Here is a 22061-nt window from a genome sequence, read left to right on the forward strand (position 1 = left end):
TTAGACTGGAGAACCGCTAAACCTTCGTCCGCTATCTCTTGCACAATGCGCATAGCTCGACGAATTTCAACGTGAATGTCCAAATCAAAACACCGTGTGGAGTCGGTAATTTTTAGTAATGACAGTTTATAAAACAATAATACCCGAGGATGTCGAATTATTTAATCAGACTGCAAAGTTAGTCTGCAAAATCGAACGGAGTACTGTCGACGGACTAGATTTTAAAACTGGAGAACGTAGTGAAGAGCTGCCTCTCTTTCTCATAATTATCTCATTAACTACCATCGTGAAATTGATGCCCCGTCTTATTGATTTCCCAATTCAGATAAATGGCACAATTCAATTCTTCTTAACTGATTCGAGTTACGATATCAATACTTGGTTTCCCTCGGACACTCGAGAAGACAGGCTCGAGTACCGAGGGAACAACGGATCTTCCATTTTTTTTTTCCTTCCCCCTTTCCCTTCTTCTCCGTAAAGAACTCTATCTCACAATTTACAAAACGGCCGATCTCGCCGGTCCCTAGATTTCATTCTCGCCGACTTTCACCGGGGGACTTCGGTTTTCAACAAGGACGTCTCTTAACGCATGATCCACGTACACTCCCATATATTCACGAGCCACCATTGTCTCGCTGGTAAACGTGGCCGCTTGCTTCCTTTCCGATTTATTTCCACGATCTCATACGTCGCATTGTTCGGGCGTTTTTTAATGAAGAGCAATTTAACACACTTGTATTTTAATACACGATTACCGGACGTGATAGTTAACGTAATCGACAAACAAAACTACGATATCTGTGCTCCGCGCGCCGCCTGATATCGCGCGTTTCTAATATTTGCGTAAAATAAAAGCCTGAGAGGATTTAAATTTCTCTCGTGAATTAAAAGAAAGTTCGCTGTCGTCCGCGTGTTAGGTAACTGGAATAAATTGTCCGATCTCCTCCTTTATTTATTTATTTATTTTTTTTTTTCTCCTGAGGCGAAGCTGTTTTCACGCTTTATAATTCACGCTGTTAGAGCGCAACAGCCGGTGCCGATGTTGTTAGCGGTAAAACTCCATCAGGCAATTCCGTAACCGTTGATGACTAGAACCGGCCGAATGCATGCTAGATGCACTGCATTTGCATACGAACGAGCCTCGCCGTGCCGCTGCACCTAATTGTTAGTCCGCTTGACCCAATCGAGAATCGCCGCACGCGCAGCCTCGCGCAGACGCGATTTTCATTCTCTCGGCTGTGTTACGTGCCGCCTTGCAATAAAATCACGCTCATGACTTCGCAAGACTTCGAACAAATCCAACGGAGTTGCTTTCTCGACACGCCAGCTTTATTTAACGAGACTGACAACCCGCCGAAAAGATCCGAAACCAATATATGAATTTTTAATTCCCCGTGCTAATTTAGCCTGCTGGTCAACGAATTATTTTCGTTAAAGATAAAAGAAGGCGTCGATGAAATCGTTCTATACGCGAGGTTAATAATTTCGGAATCGTTCTTGTACCGTGGACGACGTGAAAAAAAACCCGATGTTAAAACGTGTAAACATATCGCGGCGCGTCAGCATATACGAATGTTGTCAAAGCAGATTTGTGATGGCTTCGCAAATTGGGCCAATCGATGATCCAAACCGAAGCGTAATCCAATAACTACCGTGTTCGTTCCAGCAAATATTCAACATTCCTGCATAGGGACCACCGCACACGTCCGTTTGCAGCTTGCGAATTCCTCGCTGATAATCCGAGGAATTTGCAACTTCTCAACATATAAAACAGTCAGAAAAAAAATGTATTATTGTTCTATAAGAGCGATCGTTACAATTATTTATAATTGATACTGGAAGTTCAATCTCAAGTCTGCTTGAAGACACTCGTAACGAACTCGTATGTTTCTCCGCTCGTTAGAATCGTCTAAATAAAGTACTTCTTGTGAAACGAGCATCATGGCATATTATATACGTATATGTATATTGCATACATTCGGTAATAACGCAATTTCTTATTCTCTTAAATTCAATGTTTTTCTTTATACTTTTTCTTAATAATGCACTAAAGCAATTACTTTTCTCTTTAAAGACTCTTGTCTTTCTCTTGTTGAGTATCTGTTATATTCTTCGCCAAACAAGCTCTATGTTATATTATTTCTTTACCTAATGGTAGTTCCATACAGAACGACGCAGTAATGACCGTAATTTGCGAGAACGAGGGCTTGTAAGGTCACTTTATATGTGAATTTGAAAGTCATTAATACGCGATACGGAGTATGAATCAAATATCATTTGCCGCGTCATAAAATTTTGAGTGAAACGGGTAAAAATGTCTCGACGTTTACCGAATACCGTTACCGTCTCTCTGATCTCTAGTTTTCTTTTTTCTTCCAGGTGAAAGGTATTTCTCGACTTAGGCTAAGATGTCACATCACAGCGACGACAATATGCTGATAGCAACGTCGGACTCCTTCTGGGAGCCGGGCAATTATAAGCGTACAACGAAGAGGATCGAGGACGGACACAAGCTCTGCGACAGCCTGATAGCTCTGGTCCAGGAAAGGGCGGAGATCGAGAAGAATTACGCCAAGGCGCTCAAAAACTGGTCGAAGAATTGGAACGACAAGATCGAGAAGGGTCCCGAGTACGGTACGACCGAGGCGGCGTGGAAGGGCGTCCTGGTGGAGTCCGACAGGCTCTGCGATCTTCATCTCAGGGTCAAAGAGAACCTCTGCAACGACATCGTTCAGCAAGTTAAGACGTGGCAGAAGGATACCTATCACAAGGTAAAAAAAAAAAAAAAAAGAATATAAAGAACGGCGATTAAAATCAATAAGGAAATCGATGGGACTTTTACATAAAAATTCCAAATCATTGCCAGAAAGATTTAAATTTTGTAATCTTTCTATAAAAATTTAAATCCGCTTCCTGATGCACTTTTTTAATTACACAACTGATGTTATATTTTTTTTTCAGCATAAATTGTGCTACAAAATCGTACAGTAATCGGAACAGTAAATGCGACAGCAAAGTGACGAAATGTTTAAAATTCGCAGATATTATTACTGTAAGCTCCCGCTCGATGACCGAAACTATTTAACTACTTTACTTGATCCGCGATATCGGCCGTTATTTGTTTCTTTGTGTTCTGTTAGCTAACGATTTACCTTACATGAGTTTCTGTAATAGTGGCTGATGTCGCACGGGTTTGGATTGCAGTCGATGATAACCCTGAAGGAGCGCAAGGAGATGGAGGACGCGTTTAAGAAGGCGCAGAAGCCGTGGGCGAAACTTCTACAGAAGGTTGAAAAGACGAAGTCGGAGTTCCACAACAGCTGTAAGACCGAGCGAACTGCGGCGAACATGGAGAGGAACGCCTCGGCAGACAGTTCTCTCTCGCCGGATCAGGTGAGGGTCGCTATGTTACCGTAGTCCTGCGTCCCGCAGGACTCATTTACGTCACTTGTCACCTGGTGTTGGCAAATCGCGCAAAATTGCACGGATTTCTTTCTAACATAATAACATAATGCGCGGTAATAATATTCCTACGGTGCACATAAAAATTCCAGGCGTTTTTATCCCTGAGCATTTCTATCCCCGTTGCTTTAACCGCATAAGAATTCGAACGAAAATGTAGGTAATATTAACGCGCGGAGCAGCAAAGTTGACAAGTAAAATTATTATTTATTTTGCGGGCATTCTATAATTATACCGCGAACGCGATGCGCGTTAGTTTAATTAACGCTGCGTATTAAAGTACGCAAATTTGGTAAATTAATTCCGTAACAGATAACTCGATTCCTTCGCATTTTTATCCGCATTTTTTTTTCTCTTTTTTTTTTTTTTTTTTGGAACGACGAGATAATTGAACTACAAACGCGACGTACATAAATGCGTATTATATTAATATTAACCGCGCATATCGGTCTCAAAAATCTGTAGATATAGTCGTTCTCTAGCGAGTATTATTTGCAGATGGCCCGAGGCTCTGAAAACGTATGTTATACCTTATTCTTAAGAATTCTTGCATGCGCCTCTTCTTGCTTGACGTTTCGCGGTAAGCTAACGATACGCGACTCTCGTTTGCTTCTGGACGTGGAGTTCCTCTTGCACGTCTGTGTGTTTCTTGCCCGGCCATGTCTCTTATTCGGAACGGAAGGGATACTTTGTAACGATCGCAGCAGCGCTAACCGAACGTACACACGTACGTTCATTCCGCTTCTTGTACGGTAATAATTATACGAAATGGTACCCAAGAGTGACGCGTGAACGCCTGCGACGCGAAAGAAAAAAAGAAAAAAAAAAACTATTGCAACTTTCCATCTAGGTTTCACCGCCGTTGCTATATTTCTTTAATTGCCGTTAGAATTACGGGGGAGAGGGGAAAAAGATCCGAGACCGAGAAGCAATTTTTCAATTCGCATTTCGTGCTACTCGATAAATTCAAAGGTCCACTTTATCCGATTCACGATCATCGGCAGAGAGCCTTACGAGCACACGCGGCCTAATAATTCGGCACAGTAACGATTCCCGATATGGGGAGGTAGGCATCCTCTGAAAGACGGCTAACGAACGTTTCTAGATGACAGAATGTGGATGTGGTGCATGGAGGCTCAGAATACCAAAAATCCTTAGGGATAATAAAATAGGCGACGTTCAGTTTGTATGTATATGATATTGCATGCCGCATGTTTCTCTATTTATGTGTTCTCTTTCATTTTTGTTACGCTTACCTTCTCGTAGAAGTCTGTGCTGGTGAGCAAAACTCTGACCTTCAGCCCTTTTCGCTGAACCTTACCTAATTATTTTATTTCTTTTTTTTTTTTTTTTTTTTTTTTTTGCACGAAAGATAACTGCTCGGAATGTTAGATCGAATGGATCGAAATCGGAGGGGTCCAAGTGGGCCAGATATTCTTCGGAGAGATTCGCGTGCATTTCTCTCCGCAAGCCCGTCAACTTCTGATATCGATTCGTTGCTTAACTTAGATGCGGCACGCCTTGACTTATTTATATCCCGACTGCTGCTTAGCGATTATTCAGAATGTCCATATTTTTAAGTACTTAGAAGCGGTTTACTCCGTAGAGGCGGCCTGGCCGATGTTCGGCGTATATTTTTGTGCCGCCTGATTTAATTAGTCGAGCTTGTAATTACGAGAGCTCACACTTAGACGCGAATCGCCGTAATTTAGTAATACCGGAGCCGGTACGAGAAATACCGGCGCACGTGCGCGGAATACAAGATGATTCACGAGCCTGAAGTATGTAAATCTCTTTACTCTAAATTCTTAGAGCGCACGGGAGGCCACACATTCGACGGTTTTTTTTTTCTTTTTTCTTTCTCTCGTAAAATCGAACGATGACATAAATTTCACGCGAAACGACCTCAACCTTGTCTTCACCGCGGCGCGGTCGGAAAGTGAACGCTGCAATTATGAAATTATGCAAACCGGCGAAATTACCGAGTATTAGAACGGTTTTAAAATTTCTGTGAAATTTGCGTGAATTTCTTTGTGCTCTTAAAAGAGTCAGAACAAAGATCCGGTGAGATTTTTGTAAAAATTTCGAACGCTTGTTCGGGAGATTTTTACGTTGCGTTTTAACGAACATCTTTAAATTATCCACGTAGATGTAACTGGCGAATCAATAACTTCAATCTGGAGAAATATTTTTTTTTAAGCAAGCTAGATTATTACGATAGACTGCAATTATTTTTTGTATCATTTCCGTGTAACTGCATGACGAAAGTAATATGTATTTGTAAGTAGATTAAACGGTACGTAGTTTAATGCAAAAGAAAGTAGCCGTAAAATATACTTTGCACATTTTAATATTCCGGCATTGTCATATATATTTATCGTCCCTTTTATTAATGTGGCATCCACGCTTGACATCGTCAAAAGGCGTCTTCAGCCCTTTGGCGATGAACCAAATTAAAGATAAAGATTCAGACTTGTTAGATTGCCGCCTCAATTAACGTCTGTAGACCTCTGCAGACTAAAGGAATAATAAACTGCAATTAGAACACATTAGAAAATAATCTCAGCCTATATATTTATTTCCAAATATATAATTTCCGTGACCACGTCTCCTCAATATCGATCGAAATCTTTATCTTCAATCCACGAAAAAAGAACGTTTCTTGCAAAGAGTTTTTACTAAACGCATGTTTTTCTCGGCAGGTGAAGAAAATGCAAGACCGAGTGCAAAAGACGAAAGAGGAAGTCCAAAAGGCGAAAGAGAAGTACGAGGCGTCTCTTCAGGAAATAAATCAGTACAATCCAAAGTACATGGAGGACATGACGCAAGTGTTTGAGAAGTGTCAGGAGATGGAGGCGCAGCGGCTGCAGTTCTTTAAGGAAGTCCTCTTCGGCATTCACAAGTGTCTGAACATATCGCAGGACCCAGTGTAAGTCCTTCTTGACATCCTACGGCCGTATTGTGCAATGTTGCGTAACCGCAAATTCAGCGGACATGCATATACATATACGTTGTCGGGAAAAATCGATGGCATTGCTTTACGAACGCGACGCAATCATTGCCAGTTATAATCGACCATTGATCGTAAACGTTCGTTTTTATCTCTCAATTAATACTCTTTGTTGTGCTATCCAAATCAACTAGAACCAAAATTGAAATTTGCTCCTCCCCGGTTTAGTTTAGCGAATAAAACTTTGTCGTTGCTGATCGTTATTATAGATTGCATTAATGTTTTCCAGGCTTCCACAGATATACGAAGAGTTCTATCACACGATAAATAACGCCGACCACGAGAAAGACCTGAAATGGTGGTCTAACAATCACGGCGTCAATATGGCTATGAATTGGCCGCAGTTCGAAGTAAGTCGCTTACGCTTGATGCTGATAAAGCTCTACTGTCGCATGTAAAAGCCCTGCTCGTGGTTGAAGACCTGTTGTTAGACAACAATTAGCTGTAGCGTGGACTGAATATTACTCTCTATATAGCTGCCCCCCTTTTTTTTTTACAATAATTTTATTATTATTTATTAGACGTTCTTTGCGCTTCGGTATTTTTTATTTTATTTCCAGTCGTTTAATTCGACGGAATACAATGATATTCTCTGATTTTTCAAGAGTATTAAAAAAACATAAGGGAAGACCATAGAACTTTACTGAGAAATTACTATTAAAAAAGTAATAAAACATGGATTTATAGATGAAAAAGTTTTGAAAGTTGGAATTACTCTTAATAAGCGTTTTTAACCCTTGTACTTGTCGCTGTTATTGTCGATCTCTTTTCTGTAGTTGTTACATAAAGATAAATATTACGCTTTCCTCTGTATATTCACCGCTGAAAAAAAATTCCCCGCTTAACAACAATGTTTTGCCTTCTTCAGTTTTCAAGCTTTTTTAACCCGTAATCTTTCGTACGTACATTATAAATGAGACGCGACATTTTCCGATACATTGTATTTTTCCGGAAAAAGAATAGCATTAAAACTCACGTGGCCGTTGTATATAACATGAGTTCATCGATCGTTCTCTCATACTGATTACGGGTTACTAGCGTGGCTGATCCTCTTTATCAAGAGCTCCCCCTTTAACTTACATGAAAAACCTTACGCGGTAAAACCGTATTGTCCGTTACCACCGTCGCATTGTCGTTCAAATGATGTTACGTCTCTGTGAAATGCATCCATTGTCAAGGGTTAAATTCGTTGCGAGAGTAACGCCCAGTCCAACATTCTTACCTCTCTCGCGCCCTGGTCTTTTCTTTTAATTCAAGAGCACTTATATAAATCAAAACGCTCCCACATTATATGATATCGTACTCTTAATATTCGAGACAAAAGTGTAGAACGAGAAAAGAAAGATAGAGAAAGAACCCCTGACAATTTTCCGGAATGCATGCATGTGATTGTTTTGGGACATTGCTATTATGCAGGACTACACAGAGGAGTTCCGCGAGATCACGAAGGGCTCGAAGTCGAAGGAGGCGCTCCCGGCAGGCTCCATCACTCTCATCAATCAACGCCCGGTCGGCGAGGATCTGCATGTAAAGTTTTGTTTACATGTTACACACACGTCGCGTCCAATCTTACTTTAACTGTTTTCCACCCGATCCGTACATCCAAGATACGTCTGGCTATCACATCTACCTACGCTGAGTCTTGTCCCGATCGGGTCGACCCGGTCGGGATGCTGAGATAGAAAGAGCGCCGGCACCGGTTAGGCTGGCACGCGACAGCTTTTAATGGATGCCCCAGCTAGCCGCGAGGTCATCCAGGATGGGTTTCCTTTCTCAGCTTCTAGCTCCTAACCGAATTTAACCGTAATCCTTTCCACTCTTGCGCTCGCACGTAATCGCACGGATCTGTGCCTAAAGGTGAACACGGACAGCCTACTGTGGCAGGTACAATAGAGACAAATTTACAAGCTAAAGAGGCAAAACTGCTGAAAGACATCGTAGCTACGAAACAAAATAAATTGTAAAATAAAGTCAAGAGGAGCGATTACATCTTCGATCAGTTTCCCAGACGCATCTCTCGTAAATAATTTAATAATTAATTAGTAATATTTTTTGTGAAAATAATAGTATTTTACAACTCGTTTTTTTTTTTTTTTTTTTTTTTTTTAATTAGAGCTAAAACTGTACTTCTGAAACTCTTTACATGCCTCAAAAGTTTGTAAATCTGTTTCTCGCAGATGCTTGTTACTCTGCTCATGGTATACGGTATGGATAATTATATTAAGACATATGTAAATGTACAAATCATTAACTTAAATCAAAATATGCCTGCAACCGATTGTGAAAAATTACATGCAGCGTCTGCATGTCCGAGTTGTAAAATCCACGACGTTGTATCACGGAGAGCCAGATGACGGAACTAATATGACTTTAATTTCAAATACGAATGGGAGAATATAGCACCCGTGCCAAAACTCAGTCGTACTTTCCTTAGAAAAATTTTTTCGTACTTTATAACCACTGTTAATGATACTTTAATAAACTTTTAGTTTAACGGTGTGGTAACCGTGATAATTATTCAATAGAAATTAATTTACATAAATATGGGCATTTTGTAAAAACGAATTTTTACTAATGGGAAACAAGTTCTAAAGGAAACACGACAGTTACCGGCGATTCTGTATGCTAATTTCTTGCATGGTGCATAACACTATCTGTACATAACTGACAGCTGAATTATCATTCTCGCACAAGGACACCTCGCGTAAAATGTGTCTTATGAATAACGCAATAGCAATAATGATGCTCAGAATTGTTATAATATTCATGATTAACTATTCGTAATTAATGTATTCATCGAGCGGTATGACTCATTCATTGTCACAACTGTTTAAAAAGGCGTAATCTTGAGCCTGGTTGTGCTTTATAAATACGCATTATTTTTATTTATTTATTTTTCTATTATTTAATGCATTTGTCGCAATGAGAATCCAGATACTTTGCTACAAAAGTGTATAGACTTTTTATATCGTTAAGCCTTATCGCGGTCGGCAATGAGCCTCAAGATAGTGAACCTTTTTAACGCAAGATTATTGGAAAGGTAGACGCAATAAGATAGCGCGTTGGGCTTCAACGAAATCGCACATGCATCAGCATATTCATTCGAAGCGAAAAAAATATACACGGCGAATGACTCGTATCATCATACACTTGGTTGCACGCATGGCGTTTTTATCGGAAGATCCGAGCATCTGATATCATGGTACGCACTTGTACAAATCTCATCGATACCAGTGTCTAAAATGTTTCTTTCCCTCCCGTTCGTATAGGAGTTTCCAACGGTCAACAACAAATCAAAATCGAAGTCTGCTGCCCGAGTGATATCAACGGACAGCAATCACGGAGACAGCAAAACGGACACTATAAGTTCCAGCAAGCAGTCCTCGGAGAAAACTAATGAGACCGATAGTGTCAACAGGCCCGCAACTATCACGTAAGTTGTAAAAAATTTTCATGATGAGAGATAAATTAGTAATTTTATTACCGTACGTTTTTTTTTCTTTTGTTAATGTGGAATGTTAACGTGATTACAGTAACGGCACTAACGCAAAGCAAGAATCGAATCCATTCGAAGAGGAAGAATGGGATGAAGACGGTGGTGAGCCATTGGTTGATAATGGTGAACCAGGAGTTCCTGTACGAGCCTTGTATGATTACGAGGGAGCCGAAGCAGACGAGCTCAGTTTCAAACAAGGTACAATAGGAGAAGTCTAAAGTTTCGGAATCGCTTCATCTAATTTGAGCAACTTTATTACTTACCATATTTAGTCATATAATTATTTGGACTCATGATTTATACAATTAATGTAACAATTTAATGAATAAATTAAATATTAATATGTTTTATATATACAATTAATGTAACAATTTAATGAATAAATTAAAATTAATATTAATATGTATGCTTTTCTTTTTCAGGAGATGTATTTGAAAAATTAGAGGATGAAGACGAGCAGGGGTGGTGTAAGGGAAGGAAAGACGGCAGAGTAGGCCTCTATCCAGCGAATTATGTAGGCTTGGTGTCGCAATAGATTCACTAATGCAAAGCCAAATCTACAAGTTAGTTACTTAAATATGTAATCTCCGCGAAGAACAAAATTGTGTGTGCGTTTCGTTTTTCTTCGCTGTTGTTTGCGTGAGTTGGAGATTCGCGGGACATCAATTTCTCGCGGCACCTTGTAGAACTGCAGATCATGATGATGAATGAATCTGAATGAAGAAACGAGTTACAACAAGTCTATGAAATCCAGTAACTCTGTAAAGTATAAATTAATTGTCTGCATTTATGGATTGTATAAATGGTAAGTAGCGATTCCATTTCGAAATCTTTCCTCCGCGAAGTGGAGCTACAGTGAACGGTTTCCCACACGAAGATTGTATCCCCTTCCCTTATCCCCCTCACTCAAAATAAAATTTGTTTTTAGATAGCTAGGTTAGTTAAAATCCTCCACTAGTTAGTCTCTATGGATAAAACATGGATTACACGCGTATACCGCGCGAATAGCAACTTTATTTAGAATATTGGAATATTTACGACTCATTGTTGTAACTCATTGTTGTAACAAAAAGAATCTTTTTTTGGTCGAGACAAGACGAGAGTTCTATTTAATTTATTGTTATAAAAAAAAGAATATTAAAAACTAATGTCTATATAAATGGTGTCATTGTACATAATAGACGTAAGAGCCTAGCAATATGTGAAGCTATTAATTGTCGTTTAATAAATTTGAAGTGTTATGATATATTTAAAGTACGTGAACATAAGATAAAACACTTTAAATGGGCATAAATTTAATATTAAAATAATTCGGGACCCAGAAGTTAATAATTATATTCATTTATTAATTAAATCCTGCAATCAAGGTAATAATTTGATTAAATAAATATGAGAGTTATAAATATGTTATAAAAGAAAAATATTTTTATCTAAAGTACATATATGTATACATATATATGATATATATTTAATATGTGTATACATTTATCTAACTTGTTTTTTATATAAATCTATATAAGAAAATTGTCTTTAAAAATACATTTTATATTCAATTTTTTTTTTTTTTTTATATATATATATTTTAAACAGTTATAATATCTCAAAATTAATTATAACACATTTAAAAGAATAAACATGTCTCGTCAATCGTTATTTTAATTAATATAATAATATCTACCAAATACTATGTATGTATTGAATGAAATAAGTTTCTCTGAAATTGTAAATGTATAACATTTTAGAGAGTTCGCATAAATCATGAAAAATGAGCATGTAGCTAACATTTATATTTTTAAAAAGCTCTTTCCATAAAACATCTGAATTTTCTTGTGTTAGCTGCAAAGTCATAGGGATATATGATTTATAATTATAATATAGACATTGAAGAAAAACAAAGTATTCGTTATGAGTACATCGTGTCTATGTACACAGTATTTATGTAAATATCATATAGAATATATAGTAAAATTATAAATTCAGTCTAACTTTTTTATAATTATTTATTTAATTAATCCTCTAAATTACCTTTTAAAAATTGTGTTCACAGTTCCATAAGATTGTTAAGTATATATAAATTGTGGCTTGTGTACAAAATTTATTATGTACATTTAATAAATGACTTCTACATAAAATATTTCAATGATTTATATTATTATCGCGTTTATGATAAATAAAAAATACTTTAACAATCGTATAAATAATATTTAATTCATAATTACAATTAAAGAGAAACGATAATTTAATCACAGCGGATGGTTAAAAGATTTTAAATAAGCAATTAAAATAGATCCATATTAATTTCGAGGTTTCTTAGTGTCAAGACGTCAAAAACGTTCATGAAGTAACAAAAATACATAGTGAGCGAGTTGGTATTCGATGTCAGAGCGCCGCAGGGCGCCGGTGGCAAGACTCGGGCCGAAACGCTCGAGAATTAATAGAAGTTTAGAAAGACCAAGTTGGTAACATTGTCAGAGCGCCGTTCCCACCAATTTCGCGATCACGCCTTTTTTGTAATGGCTGTCGTTCCCGCCAACGCAGTGACCACACCTCTTTTGTAATGGTCGTCACTCTCCGCCTCTTCATACCGTGGCCAAAGCTTGGCGGGAACGGTGCCTTGACCGTGCACACAACTCGCTCTTCCTAACCTTCTAATACTTCACCAGCGTTTTGGAAGACTGCACTGAGAAACCTCAGGATTGACGGACTTATCATTTTGTTCACTTTGAATTTCTTGATCACCTTAATTTATGGGCGCATGATTAAATTACCGTTTTTGTTAATTTGTAATTGTGGATAATACATCTTAAATTAAAATGATTATAAATTGTTTATACTTAATAGAATAGTTTATTTCGAATTTACATAGTGACAAATAACTATACCTTAATTAAAGAATAAAAACCTTTTAATAAAATATATCGAAACATTTACTTATTTACACATTCTAGTCAAATATTTAACACTGTTATTTATATTTAATAGACAGTATTTATTAAGGATAGTATTATATGTAATTCTATATTTTGTCAATTATACAATGTTACACGATATTATACATTGTAAATAAAATATATTTACTGAAAATAGATTGCTATCTATTTTCTTTACTAACGTGATATTTATAAGGTTATAAATTCTTTGGAAAAGAAAAAATATCTTTTTAACAAAAATTCTTTCGATATCGTTTGCATCATAATAAATTAAATAATATATATCTTTTTAAATAAAACAATTTAATAATGTTAATTAATTACAAACACGTAGCATGTTGTTTTATTAACTATTTATTTTATATGAGAACTGCATGCATATACATGCATATACAGATAAAACAAAAATTTATAGTCAAGTATATGGCTAACTGTACATTTCATGCAGAAAATTATGTTCTCATTCTCACTGAAAAATCTCTTAGTACGATAACAAACATAGCAAAATCTTACGTTTATTATCATCCAAAATGTTCTGTAATAATTATTAATTTTTTCATATAAAACATTGGTGTAACGTATCAATGAGTTGCAACATGTTCTTGTAAATCTTCTAATGAACGGAACGGCTTGTCACACAATTGGCATATTTGCGTGTTCGCATTATGTATATCCAAATGCTTTGCCAATTCCTCTTGGGTGTTAAACAATTCGTCGCAAAGCATACATTGATACTGATAAACCATCATTCCTTGCTTCTCCCATTCTGCTATCGCAACTTCCTCCTCGTGTGCCTGCATGTGTATCTCCAGCAGCATTTCCGACTCGAACGCCTCTAAGCACTGGCCGCAATGATATGTTTCTTGTAATTTATTATTTTCATTGCCTTGATCTATGCTTATCAGATTGGGATTGTCGTCCTCGTCATCAAATAAATGTTTGCCAACGTGCTCTTCTAACGCTTGATCAGATTCCAAAGTGTTGCCGCAAATAGCACATTGATATTGCTCTTTACTGTTGCTTTGCTCCCCTTCACTCAAATCGTCGCAATGCTTCTGTAAATGATCTTTCAGCACTTCCTCATCCGTGAAAATTGTATCGCATACGAAACAGGTGTAAGTTTCTTTAGGCTTCTTCAATATACTTTCGGTGCTTTCCAGCTTTACGCCTGTACTACTTATCTTGTCAGACTGAATATCATTCTTTTCGCCTGTAAGAGTTTGTATTTTTTTCGCGGTTTCAGTCTCTTGAACTTTAACAGTTTTCTTCAACGCGCTGGCGTTATTGTTGAGCTTATTTCCAATTGTGCTTATTACATTAAATTTTGAATTATCGTGACTCTCCAAATGTTTTGCGAGATGATTCTTTGTTCGGAACATAGAGTCGCAGACGTAACACTTGTGAAGTGGCATTTTACATACGTGATTTTTTACCAAACGTGTCTCAACTATCTCATGACATCTTCTGCAGCGCATTACTTTCTTCTGATTACCCTGCCGCGACTTCTGTGGTGAGGTTGCCGTCTGTGGAACGTTGTTTTGCATGACACTCGAAACTTTATGAGTGCGAACGTGCGTCTCGGCATCTTTACGCGTAGAGAACGAAAGTCCGCATACTCCGCATATATGATTTTGAGTCGTGGCACCTTTTGTATTAACGCCTTCTGTGCGATCAGCGTTCTGGTTAATTTTGTTTTCTACCGACTTGTGAAAAATTGCTAGCTCCTTCGGGTTCAAATTGGTTTTTGAGTTAATCGCGCCAGACGTTTTCTGAGTAATTGTATCATCGTCCAACGCCTCGGAATCAGAGTCTGTCAAAGAAGTGACATTGTAATCGTTGTACCTTATTGGAGGTATACTTTGACGTTTACGAGCGATTACGCTAAACGGTCCAGCGAGCTTACTCCTTGAAATAGTAGGCTTCAACACGTAATCGTTATTAATTTTATAATGCTTACTCTCTTTTTCAACATCTAAACGTTCTAAAATTACTTTCGGCTGATATTTAGGCGAATTTATAACAGTTTTTGCCGATGTTGGCGAAAACGTTGTTGATCCCTGACTGCATGATTCATCGTCATTTTCTTGATTCGTCAAAGTACTAAAATTGTTCTTTATAGCCCATATTATCATCTCTTTCACCCTTTGGTCCAGTTTCTGATTAGTAGTACTTGTTTTGACGCCGTTCGTTTTATCAGTTTTCGCAATATCGTCGTTCAAAGAAAATATCCTGTTCTTCATTTCTTTCTCGACAAAAGAAGCTACATCACTTTGTATACGTTTCATGATCGGCAAATTATCGTTCTGCACTTCGATAGTCAAACATCTTTCAACATATTTGTCGTTATTATCGTTTGTCTTCATCGTTAAGGGATGTATTCTACGCAGTTGAACCGCATCAATAATATCAGTATTCGTCTCTCGATTATTTTCGTCGATATTAGGATTCTTGGAATCCACTGTTAAATTATTAAGGTCTACTTCATGATTTGACGGATCCATGAGACTCAACGTTGACGTTACAGCATACGTAATATCGTCAATCATAAAGGTGGACTTCAACACGCTAGGTGTAAAAGTTTGGTCAGTCTGCATTATCGAGTTCTTCGCACGCATTTGGCACATGACGTTATCCGTCAACGAAATTGAGTTCTCCCTTTCCATTGAGCTATCCAAAGACGATCTTACTCCCTCAATGTTTCTTTTAGTGACTTGTTTCAATAAAGAATTTCTGTTTCTCTGTTGCGAAGTATTCGACTGCTGTTCGCTGCTCAACCTCGTTCTGCGCACGTCAGAATTTGTACCTTCTTCAGAAAGTGCGACGTATTTATCTGTCAAATTCGTCTCCAATCCTTTCAGCACCCTTGCTACTTTCTTTTGCCTTTCCAATTCTTTGTCCACATTGGTTTTCGCTCGAGCTTTTTGCACAGGTGACAACTGCACGTCATCGGAACCTATAGAATCAGTATCGGATACGTTTTCTCCAGTTGCAGCTAAAAGCGCTTTTTTCCTTTCTACCCAACGTTTCGTAGACGCTTTTCTTCGTTCAATATTTCTGCCACGTTTAGCAGGTAACAACCTAGCTTTTGTTGGTCCAGAACCACTGTTCTCTTGCTTCCCATTATCCTTTGTATTATTATGATTAGATTCGTCATCTGATGATATATATATTGTGTCTAATATGTATTGATTTGTATGATCATTTGTTTCTTGCGATGAAGATACATCTATCTTTATTTTTTTCTAAAAAAAAAAAAAGCATTAAGTAAATTAATTTTTCTAATTATTACAAAAAATATATTAAATTAATAATTCCACAATGCATAAAATTAGAAATATACATTAATTTAATTAACATATAAAAAGTATTGTTAAATAATTATCACAAAACACAAAATAATCAACTATTGCATTTGTATAAAAATATACCTGTTCTGTGTCAGAATTCTTATCCTCATTATTTTTATGTTTTCTTTTAGCAGCATTTGTCACACAATTTCCACTCTGAGAAGAGTCCTTATTCTAGAATAAAAAAAAGGTAAGTAAAGTTACATCAAAACAATATAAAAAACCAAGAAGTAAACAGAGTAAAATTAACAGAAGTAAACAGAATAAAAAAAAAAAAAAATACGTACGACATTATCTGATACTTCTGATATTTCTAGCTGTTCCAAAAGGACCTTGTTGGATTGTATAAATCTCTCTTTGAACTCACTCCACATATTCAGCTTATATAAGCATACATGACATATAACTGCAGGGAGGTTCTCTTCATACTTGATCTATAATAAACAAATGATAAATCAGTTAGGTAGGATTCGAAGTAGAAGACGCACAAGATGTAAAAAAAACTTACGTCAATGCAGGTGCACTTAATCAGATCTTTGAGTTTGATCTCCACGCGATTGCTCTGCAAGCTAGTCATGCAACCGTGGTCGACTAGGCAAATGCGACAACGTTCAGTTAAATTCGATGACTCGCGGTCCGCCGACATCGCGTTATCACTGGCGTGGCGGTTCGCAGCAGTCATGAGGAAACGTTGAGAGTACTTAACTGAGATCGAAAATAAGACGATCGTGGTTCTGTGGTGCTCTCCTGCTCCCCGCCATCAATACCCACAATAACCTATCCAACCTCTGAAATTGCTCGAATTCGAGCGCGACCGACCGCAGTCCCGCCTACACTGAACCAGCTTCGTTCGCTAAGGATCTCACCGTTATTTGCTTAGAAATATATAATTTGTCATTCGATTTGTGCGACAGATCACTCGCCTCGAGAGAGTCGGGAGCGCGAAACGTGAAGTTCGCCAGGATTAACCCAGCAGGGTCTACAAAGCGCGCGGAATAAAAACATGGCGCACTGTAATCAGAGTTGCGAGATGGTTCGTTAACGCGGGCTTGTCATTGGTCCGACTGCTCCAATCGTCGAATTAAAAACGCGTGCCTGCGAATCTTGGTAAACGTTATCGAAAAAGAAAACACCGCTGAAATAGTATCTGAATTAGTATCTTACGTCTACTGTTACGTAGATTAAAAAGAAAAAAAAAAGAAAAAGAGAAACAGAAAGCCGATAACTGATTCGAAAACCGGAAAGCCGTATTCAACAATACGTTTCTCTGTGTCGCTGACGCGCCGTAATCAGTGCGCTGAGCTAATGATATCGACAAAAAATCGAATAGGTATCGTTACATGTATAAACGTTGCTAAAAAAATGCATTTGATATTTTTTTTTGTTGATAATGAGTCTCCAATGCTTGCGTCGATAAAGCAACAGTCACATGAGAAGCTGGAAATGTGACTGACAAAACGGGATTATCGATCGTCGAGGGTGCAGCGCCGAAAATTCCAGTAAATTCCGTGAAATCGATTCACACCGGTGCACGGATCACGGATTTCATACAATTGTTTGGAACAAGCCGGTACGCGTGTGGCTGCGTGGAAACGATCTTCTCTTCACCGTTGCAACGTGCACCTAAACGCATTCCATTTCCTAAAGCGTGAGTATTCCTCGATTTTACTATTTTCACACATAATTTATTTGCAAATGAACGCACGTTTTGCGGAGTCATTTCCTTCCATTATTAACATCCTCGCGTTAAAATATTCCGGAGTCGAGAACGTTCGAATCGAAAGCAACGCTGCAGAATCGGCCGGATCGCCAAGACGATATCGTTGCGACGCGAGTAGCCCGTCAGCTTTAGTGACCTATTATTTCACTTCCGCAGATAATGGCCGAGATAGACTTGTCGCCAGCCCAGGACAAGGGTGTGCTGAAGGAGATTATTAAGGAAGGAGTAGGTGATGAAACTCCCACGACTGGCTGCAAGGTAAAGGTCCATTACATTGGTACTCTGCTGGATGGCACAAAATTTGACTCCAGCAGGGACAAGGACAAGCCCTTCAAATTTAATCTTGGTACTGGAAACGTTATTAAAGCATGGGACATTGGAGTTGCTAGCATGAAGAAGGGTGAAATTGCTATATTGACATGTGCCCCTGAATATGCCTATGGCAAGAATGGTAGTCCACCATTAATTCCATCTGATGCTACATTGAAATTCGAGGTAAGGTTTATTGGTTGTTGCTTAGGATAAATGTGATTCTGAAAAGAACTATGCTTCCTGTTACTAAAGAGTAATCTGTTTACTGATGAATCAATATTGAGGGGACTTTAGTGATAGCTTTATCTGTACATGATTGCATAATAAAGTCTCCTTAAATTTCTTTGTATACAAATTGTTTAATAAAGTTAAATTATTTTTATTATGTTTGATAAAATATATAGGTTGTCCCAAATCAAAAGACCTATCTACCCCCAAAATATCAATTCTTCAATCTAAAATATCTACTGATATGTATATTTGTCCTTTTAGGTTGAATTACTTGATTGGAGTGGAGAAGATTTAAGTCCAAATAAAGATAAAAGCATAGAGAGATTCCAAATTATTGTTGGCGAAAGTTATGCCAATCCAGAGGATGGCAGTATTGTAAAAAGTTAGTATCACAATTTGTAAGTTTAAACGTAAAATAACTGCTATATATTCTTTATTTAACTTTTTATCTGTCTTTAGTACATTTGGTTGGCAAGTACAATGGTGAAGTTTTTGAAGATAGAGATGTAGAATTTACTCTTGGGGAAGGAGAAATTGTGGGAGTTGTAGATGGTGTAGAAATAGCGCTGCAGCGTTTTTTAAAAGGTGAGAAATCTAGGCTGTTTATTAAAAGTAAATATGCATTTAAGAGTCAAGGAAAACCGGAGTACAATATTCCGCCAAATGCGGACATAGAGTATGAAGTAAAATTACAAGACTTCGAAAAGGTACGTAACGACGATTATTAAAGACGAGTCTTTTAATTTTGTAATTTTTTAAATTATCGAATGCTGATTAACTCATTACAGGAGACAAGCGTATGGTCGATGAAGCCAGCAGAAAAGATAGAACAAGCAAAGATGCAAAAAGAAAAAGGCACAAAGTACTTAAAATCCGATAGAATCAATGTAGCCATTAAAGTGTATCAGAAAGTCTCGAAGTATTTAAATGAAGGATCAGATTTCACGGATGATCTCAAAAAGGAGAGGGATAGTCTTTTAGTAGCGGCTCATTTGAATCTTGCTCTGTGTTACCTAAAAACCAATGAAAACATTTTGGCCAAGCAAGAGTGTGATCAAGTTTTAGAACTGGATCCGAAGAATGAAAAGGCATTATTTAGAAGAGGACAAGCGCATCTCGGACTTGCGTCACCTGAACTCGCTATTAATGATTTCCAAGAGGTTCTAAAACTACAGCCAAATAATACGGCCGCGTCTAATCAAGTTTTAATCTGTAATTCTTTTATTAAGAAGCAATTGACTAAAGAGAAGAAGCTTTACGCGAACATGTTCGATAAGTTTGCGCAAGAAGATAAACAGGTTTGTGAAAAATAATAATGTTAAATAACGTTTTTAATCGATATACGAACTTTTTCATGTGCCGAGGTTTTGTATCAATTGGTGTTGGTAATGAAATTTATTATAAAAGTTTAACCATTTAAAACAAAAATTATCTTTTAAATGTTCAACAGATACATTCGAATATCATTATTCATGCTCAATACCATATTTCATGCCGGTAGACTCTACATTTGTTATAAACGTTATGAACTTATAAAGGCTGATTAATTAAAATCAAATAAATTTTGAAAATCAACTTATTAATGTGTTTGCGTTTGACCATAAACCGTTAGTAATCTCACAGAAGGAGGAGCAAAAACTGAAGGAACAACCAGATGTGATGCGCGGGACTCTCGGAGAATGGGGACAGGAAGAAAGACCTGGAGGTAGAGACGCAACTGCTTTTGAAAAAGAAAATCCTAACATACTCATGCTCAATGCTAATGGTTCTGGTGAATTCAAAAACATGTAGACAATGGTCCTTAAACAGATCTTTTTTTTTTTACTACACTGCCCCGCGTAACTGTCGTTAAAAAGAGATTTTATTAATCTCTTTTTTTCAGTCCGTTTTACATACTTAACAAAAATTAAAATTACGTATTGCAGGTGTACATTTTAAAATATTAAATGTTTGATTTTAGTGCGTAAAATTCATGTAGATCACTAAATGTAAAAGTCTTAAAATTTTTTTGTACTAAAGTATTTACACTTAGTATTAATTAAGTAAACATATATTAAATGTAATTTTTCAAGTCTTAAGAGATAGCTTGTTGCATTTTTAAGACTTCAATTTTAGTACCGTGGTAAACTTTATATACAATGTCGACTTCGATAAGATTACACTTAACGGTGTTATGTGGCTATTGCATTTCATTATGCCATTTCATTACAATATAGTGCCATTGTTTAACTTTTAATTTATCGATTATTAATGTGTACATTGTGGATATAAAAAGGAATATGATTCCATATATTACAGTCTCCATGAATACACGCGCATAAAATCAGAATTAAAATGATTTATACATTAGCATGAAAAATATATATATGTTAAATTCATTTCATATACTGGTGATATTTGTATAAAAATAATTTGTTAACGATATACATTTTTTCCACACGCTCTTTGTACTAAATTGTGATTTATGTACAACACTACGAAAACCAGAAAGAAGAACATTGTAATTAAATATGAGGTCTGATGAAAGTTCAGTATTATTCCATTAGATTATTATATCACGATTGTTATATCATATAATCTAATCCTTTTATCCATGACTTTGGAAAAAGAAATATCCTCGATAAATTAATTAAATATATTATCATTGTATACATCATTAATTGTATTTGCAAACTGCAAGTTTGAAATTAATTGAAAAATTTGTTTGAACTTAAAAATGTAAAGTTGCGGATTTAATATTAATTTATAGAGGAAATTAATTGTCTCATAATTGCATATAAAATTTTATATATAATTTTATTTAATTTTTGTTTGTAGGGTTTATTTGCAACTACGAATCTCATCTCGTGACGTATTAATCTCTTATTATTTGCTCTAACGATAATTAAGCTTACTGTATACATATTAAATAACGTATTTATGTTTAAGATTCTTTAAGGACTCCTCCTCAGGAGCTAGCTTTCAAAGGATTTCAAGCTTAAAAACGACGTTGCGTACTTTAAGTCTTACAAGGCGAACATATTGGCAGCGTATAAATTTTATATGCCAATCATGCACTGATATTGCTCGCCTAGTAACCGCTAAAGGCGAAGAATGCTTCCTCAATTGTCTAGACGTGTTATCTAGACCTTCTGATAAGTTATCTGACGATGACTTAAATTATTAGTACATCACATATGTACGTACACACGCACATGTACGCTCGCAGGATTGGCTCCACGGTTGCTCGAGCCTCGTTACGTGCAGGATTTTACTCAATTCGCCGATTAATTAACGTAAAAGTTCAGTGACAAAACCTCAAATTATCCCACGTCTTTTGCGAAAAGATTCGAAAAGGACTTGATAATGATAATTAACGAAAGAACAGCGTTTTACAAGTATAAAAAAAAAAAAGAAATCTGTAAAATTAAATTTTAAAGCATGATAGGCATTCCTTCGTGAGATATTAATTACTCCTTTCGTTAAAATTAGAATAGAGACGCGTCTCCAAATTTTCACAGATAGGTGCTGCCTGTTTTTCATGCGTTTATAAATTTCGGGAACGGTTTCCACC

The 22061-nt window shown here is 36.9% G+C and overlaps 3 protein-coding genes across 13 annotated transcripts in view; 2 read left to right on the top strand and 1 right to left on the bottom strand.

Moving 5' to 3' along the window:
- Positions 1–11943, top strand: part of Synd (protein kinase C and casein kinase substrate in neurons protein Synd) — a 47322-nt gene extending 35379 nt beyond the window's left edge. For 3 of the 10 annotated variants that reach the window (XM_070668533.1, XM_070668532.1, XM_070668534.1), the window contains 10 exons: positions 2380–2771; positions 3175–3393; positions 3961–3981; positions 4568–4648; positions 6165–6391; positions 6702–6822; positions 7889–7999; positions 9742–9905; positions 10006–10166; positions 10391–11943. In XM_070668533.1, coding sequence (XP_070524634.1) covers positions 2409–2771; positions 3175–3393; positions 3961–3981; positions 4568–4648; positions 6165–6391; positions 6702–6822; positions 7889–7999; positions 9742–9905; positions 10006–10166; positions 10391–10503 — 1581 coding nt within the window. In that variant the 5' untranslated portion in view covers positions 2380–2408 and the 3' untranslated portion in view covers positions 10504–11943. Of the gene's footprint in view, positions 1–2379; positions 2772–3174; positions 3394–3960; positions 3982–4567; positions 4649–4728; positions 4741–6164; positions 6392–6701; positions 6823–7888; positions 8000–9741; positions 9906–10005; positions 10167–10390 lie in introns of all 10 variants that reach the window. The other 7 variants (XM_070668535.1, XM_070668540.1, XM_070668536.1 and 4 more) reach the window with 7 other exon arrangements.
- A 1239-nt stretch (positions 11944–13182) lies between these two features.
- Positions 13183–17259, bottom strand: LOC139109443 (uncharacterized). Its single transcript, XM_070668496.1, has 4 exons — positions 16754–17259; positions 16533–16679; positions 16327–16419; positions 13183–16140 (listed from the first exon to the last, which is right to left on the bottom strand). The coding sequence occupies exons 1-4, from the start codon at positions 16925–16927 to the stop codon at positions 13480–13482; spliced, it is 3075 nt and encodes a 1024-aa protein (XP_070524597.1). The 5' UTR covers positions 16928–17259; the 3' UTR covers positions 13183–13479.
- Positions 17260–17667: 408 nt separating this feature from the next.
- Fkbp59 (FK506-binding protein 59kD) lies at positions 17668–21034 on the top strand. Of its 2 annotated transcripts, none has more exons than XM_070668549.1 (6): positions 17668–17893; positions 18122–18460; positions 18770–18890; positions 18968–19215; positions 19297–19806; positions 20132–21034. In XM_070668549.1, the coding sequence occupies exons 2-6, from the start codon at positions 18125–18127 to the stop codon at positions 20297–20299; spliced, it is 1383 nt and encodes a 460-aa protein (XP_070524650.1). In that variant the 5' UTR covers positions 17668–17893; positions 18122–18124; the 3' UTR covers positions 20300–21034. The 2 variants fall into 2 exon arrangements, with proteins under 2 accessions (XP_070524650.1, XP_070524651.1); XM_070668550.1 differs by having other exon boundaries at positions 17683–17893; positions 20121–20353.
- The last annotated feature ends 1027 nt before the right edge of the window (positions 21035–22061 follow it).

The sequence above is a fragment of the Cardiocondyla obscurior genome, linkage group LG17 (genome assembly GCF_019399895.1).
Source record: "Cardiocondyla obscurior isolate alpha-2009 linkage group LG17, Cobs3.1, whole genome shotgun sequence".
NCBI classification, from domain to species: Eukaryota; Metazoa; Arthropoda; class Insecta; order Hymenoptera; family Formicidae; genus Cardiocondyla; species Cardiocondyla obscurior.

Excerpts from the sequence above, each read along its gene's own strand:
- LOC139109443 (XM_070668496.1), bottom strand. The coding sequence starts at position 16,927 with ATGACTGCTGCGAACCGCCACGCCAGTGATAACGCGATGTCGGCGGAC. Across the intron at positions 16,680-16,753 it reads TTAAGTGCACCTGCATTGAC|ATCAAGTATGAAGAGAACCT; the intron begins GTAAGTTTTTTT and ends TGTTTATTATAG. Across the intron at positions 16,141-16,326 it reads AGAATTCTGACACAGAACAG|AAAAAAATAAAGATAGATGT; the intron begins GTATATTTTTAT and ends TTTTTTTTTTAG.
- Fkbp59 (XM_070668549.1), top strand. The coding sequence starts at position 18,125 with ATGGCCGAGATAGACTTGTCGCCAGCCCAGGACAAGGGTGTGCTGAAG. Across the intron at positions 18,461-18,769 it reads ATGCTACATTGAAATTCGAG|GTTGAATTACTTGATTGGAG; the intron begins GTAAGGTTTATT and ends TTGTCCTTTTAG. Across the intron at positions 19,216-19,296 it reads AATTACAAGACTTCGAAAAG|GAGACAAGCGTATGGTCGAT; the intron begins GTACGTAACGAC and ends AACTCATTACAG.